The 4,744-nt window shown below is 31.3% G+C and overlaps 1 protein-coding gene across 1 annotated transcript; it reads left to right on the forward strand.

Moving 5' to 3' along the window:
- Positions 1-286: 286 nt before the first annotated feature.
- LOC111294112 (prefoldin subunit 1-like) lies at positions 287-3,588 on the forward strand. Its single transcript, XM_022887290.2, has 6 exons — positions 287-491; positions 613-666; positions 1,870-1,975; positions 2,218-2,224; positions 2,339-2,423; positions 3,301-3,588. The coding sequence occupies exons 1-6, from the start codon at positions 468-470 to the stop codon at positions 3,412-3,414; spliced, it is 390 nt and encodes a 129-aa protein (XP_022743025.2). The 5' UTR covers positions 287-467; the 3' UTR covers positions 3,415-3,588.
- The last annotated feature ends 1,156 nt before the right edge of the window (positions 3,589-4,744 follow it).

A 4,744-nucleotide genomic window follows, 5' to 3' on the forward strand; every position in this document is an offset into this window, starting at 1 on the left:
AAAGTCATAAACTTTTTTTGAAATTTAAATTTTTAAAAATTTATTTTTAAAAACTTGTATGAAAAATAAAAAATAATTAAATAATTTCATTTAAAAAATAATTAAATAATTTCATTTACAAAATATAAAAAAATTGAAGTGTAAAGAAAAAATGGTATGATGCATCTAGCAGCACTCTTTTTTTAAATTAAAAAAAAAAAGTGAAACATTTCTCCCAATTACCCTTACTAAATTATATTTCGGACTATATTATTTTTTTAATCTCTTAAAAATAAATGTGATTTTTATTATTATAGTTTCATCAAATACAACATATCTCCGATCTCTGTACTTCTCACTCCCGCCCCACACTCCGATATATGTTTACCCCATAACCCCTATCTCCAACCTTAACCCCTTCTTTTCCTTTTACTCTAATTTTATTGTTTTCCATATAATTTTGATTTTTAACGCTTGAATCCTCTGATATGGCCGACGAAGTTAACAAAACTGTAAGAACGAAATCTTTTTTTTTTTTTTGGATTGTTTTCTGAAATTTCTTTTTTGATTTGACTGCCGGCAAAGTTGAAAAAGTGAAATCTCACAGTGTTAATGACTTATGTTGGATAACAGGCATTTTTAGAGATTCAAGGTCGAATGATTGAGCTCACTGGCAAATTGAAACAGGTAAGTATGATTTTCCTTTAGATTAGTAGTATGGCTCTGTAGCCTCTTGCTTGGAATCTATGTTCTCTCATAGCCGAAGATTTTATCTCATGATTTTTTTTTTTTAAACAAAGGAACCAATAGAAATAGATTGAAACAGAGATTTGATTTTTCTCGATCTCTCTGATTATATGTCGCTGTTGACCTTCTGTTGAGCTAACTTGAAACTGCAACTTTTGGAGGGACAAAAGTTGCTACGAGTTTGATTTAAGTAAGCATATTCTTTGCTTTATGAAGTGTGGAGAATGTCTTCTTGAACTTAAACCTAGGATGACCACAATCACAGTTGAAGTATAGCTTCATATTAAAGAGGTTTTTTATTTTATTTATTTTTTGGCTGGGATAAAGGACAATATGTCCTGTTGAAGGCACATAAGATGTGGTAATAGTTATTGGGGTTGTGGGAAAAAAGTAGATTTTATAACTGAGTGATATTCGTGAAAAAGCATTTGCATCCTTCGAGTCAACCCATGGAGGGGTATACTGGATTAAGCAATCGCATGATCGGGCAATTTGTATGATTCCTGTTGTTGTGTGACTTCAAGCAAACTTTATATTTCTGATAATTGATCCTATGTCATTTTTAAGGATGTCCAGGATGTAGAATGGCTGCTGCCCCCTCAAGCTGCAAAAATTTTTGCCTTACAGTTATCCTCATATGTGTGCCTAAATGTAGTTCTGAAATATTGTGTTGTGTGATTTTACATCTGAACAGTCTATGTTTCTTTTGCATTTTAGAGTGTATCGGAGTTCTTTGAAATATAAATACACTTATTTCACATACAGTGAAATGGTAATCTGAAATTGAAATTTTTGTTCAACTTTGATGTCAAACTCGATGGATTATGCACTTTTGTGGGATATATGGCAAAGAGCAGACCTCCTGACATTTTGTCATATTCCTGCATCCAAGCAATTCTTGGTTGGGTGAATCTCACGGTTGAGTGCATCCTCAATCTTGTATTGCTTGATGTTGTGCAATTTTTTTTTAAAAAAAAAGGCCCTCAAAATAAATTTTCTTTCAGTGTTTAGGTGCAAGAGTGGCTGTTGTACAGTTGATGTCATTTTTATTGTGATCTTTTACCCCATTATAATTTTCTCGAAAGACTTGTGAATTATCTTTTAACCTCTGGTACTGAAGTGAGTGAATCCTATGACTTCTAGTTGCAAAACCAGATGCGAAACAAGGAAGGAGAAAAGAAGCGTGCTTTCTTAACGTTGGAGGAGCTAGGTCAGCTGTCTCATGATACAAATACGTACAAATCCATAGGTATGATATTCAAGCTGTGATTTTGCTTTGGCATGAGATATTAGTGTTCTGTTTACTTATTCAAAATGGTTTTAAATTCACACATATGGATGCTAGGTTTAGGCTTCTTTTTAGTTTCAGAACTGGCATTATGTATGGGGCTGTTTCATATGTTGTGACCTATGAGCAGCTGTTGTAGCTGCATTATAGTTTGATTGTGCCAAATGTGCAGAGCAATAACCTGTTTGTCTATTGTTTTGCAGGGAGAACGTGAGTACCTGATAACTTAATTAAATGTTAATCATGGTTAATGACCTGTGGGGAATAATACATGACATGGACTGATGAACATTTTTGTTTGGCTCTCTTTCATCATCTGTCCAGGTTTGTTTTAGAGCCTAAGTCAGTTTTAATGAATGAACAAGAACAGAAGCTGAAAGATAGTGAGTCTGCAATTGCTTCATTACAGGTAGTTTTCTTTGTTTGTCTAAACCTTTTTGTGCATGCATTTTCCCCGTTTGAATAATCTGTTTTCATTTGTGTCCATTTTGCTTTTTAACTGTTATATCCTATTTTACTACTGGTCGGAATATTTTACCTATTTATCAAAATAACAAAGTCTGCTAAACTGCCATATGTTTAACGGGTCGTCTCACCATGTTTTACTCTTATTGTTTTGTTATATGCTATAACTACCGTATGTTAAGACATCATGAGATTTTTTAGTGATTTTACGGCTTCTATTATTTGGATTTATTATGGCTTTTGTTCAATCTTACAAAAGTTTGTTCCTTAGCTTAATTAGTTCTAAGAACTTTACAAGTTTTTAGAAGCGTTCTGTTGTTTGTGCCCTTTAAGTTTTACCAAAAAGGGAAAGAAGGAAAGAATAATGTAAATGCACATCTTTTGTACATGTAAATGAATTATCCAAATTTCAGTATGACAATTTGTAGAAAAGTTTAGGACCTAGTTGTTGATTGGTGGCTAGATTAAAGTGGTTGTAGGCAAGCTTGCAACTTTCTTCAAATGAGAGTGAATTCTTGATTCCGAATGGGGCATTATGTGCTGCGTGGTAGTTGGTTTAAATGCTACAAATGAACCTAAGTAAGCAAATAGTTACCTGCCTTGGCTTTGCTCTCACTTGCATTCTCATTCTCATTCTCGTCTTGAAATTGTTATTCAACTCGAGTGCAGTTTTTACGGAAACATATCACCCACAATTGCTGCAGTATAATTAACAAATCAAAATTTAATATTGTATGGGGTCCATAAAAAAATTCTATAAGACCCACACTTTTAAACAGTGTACGTCTTTGAAAGTAACCTAACATATTGGTTTTCGACAGACCTCGAAGGAGTACTTGGAAAAACAGATAGCCGAGGTGGAGAACAACTTGAGGGAGCTGCTGCAGCAAGATCCAGGTCTCGCTCGTCAGATAATGTCCATGAGTGTAATTTGATTTTCTCTCTCTCGTTGAAAATATCTTGGTTTCTTGTGTTCCTTTAGCACTGTGAGCGAAACAAAAACGACTATCATATCCCATTTTGGGTCTAATTTGCGTGGCCGTGTTCTGACTTAGCTACATCAGCAACTTCCTGTTCTTCAATCTATCAATCTCCATGTCTTGCCTTTATGGTGTGAAGTAAAGAAAAACGAAACAAAAAAAAAAGGGGGGGGGGGGGGGGCTTACTTTTTGGTACTTCAGCCATTAATAAAAAATTCAAAGATTGAGTCATTTATAAACCATTAATCTCTTTGATAACTTGGAAATCAGTTGGATATCAAATTTTGATTAATTTTATTTATTTTTATATTTTTATGAGATTTTAGGAAGGTTAATTACCTGATTTCAAAGATTAATTATACTTGTTTGAGTAATTTTATTGTCAAATAATATGAGAATAATACAGGATTTTTTTCATTTTGTTTCATTGATTTATATTTTTACCAAAAAAAAAAAAACCCATTAGCTATAAGATTTAGGATTTTACTTAATTAATTCGAATACGGGTTTGTGATTTAGCCTGAAAGTAGATAAGAATAATAGCGCGCACATACACAAACAAAAAACTGTATGAAAAATCATGGATCAGGAAATAATAACACAGATTTCTAAAGGGTATCAATAAATATCAAGGATTTTATTGTTGGTTACTGGAAAAACCAATAAATAATTAAATAAAAAGGTATCAAAGTTCGATTTTAGTTCATGAACTTAATTTTAATGAATTTAATATTTATATATTTTATAAAATATCGAATTAAGAAACACTTTTATAATTAGATTCAAATTGGTGGCTTTTTGTTGATAACATGACATACTAACATGAATTTTTTTTATCACGTGTCATATATTAATATGAAAAAAAAAAAAACTTTCATTTTTCGAAGAAAAAAAGTAATTAAAAATGTTTTTTTAATTTCAAAATATTAATTATTATTTAATTAAAATAAATAAGATATTTTTATTAGCGTGTTATGCAGCCAACAAATTAATCAATTTCAACAGGAAAGTAACCATTAAAATGTCATATCAACCAAATTGTTTTTAATTGTTTTTAAGTCGACTTTTAATAAAGAGTGTAAGATTTAAATTCATTAAAATGAAAAAAAAAATTGAAATAGTAAAGATTCCAAAATTCAACTTCAATCTAAAAAAGCAATGAATTTATGAAGATTTATTTCAAATAAAAAATATCTAGCACACCGTTTTACCTCCACCAATAGGATTAGCTAGTGGTTAGACACCCTTTACGGTATATATATATATATAAGTAATAGGATAAGAA

Source organism: Durio zibethinus, chromosome 14, assembly GCF_047325235.1.
Source record: "Durio zibethinus cultivar Kanyao isolate XHJ-2024 chromosome 14, ASM4732523v1, whole genome shotgun sequence".
Taxonomy (NCBI): domain Eukaryota; kingdom Viridiplantae; phylum Streptophyta; class Magnoliopsida; order Malvales; family Malvaceae; genus Durio; species Durio zibethinus.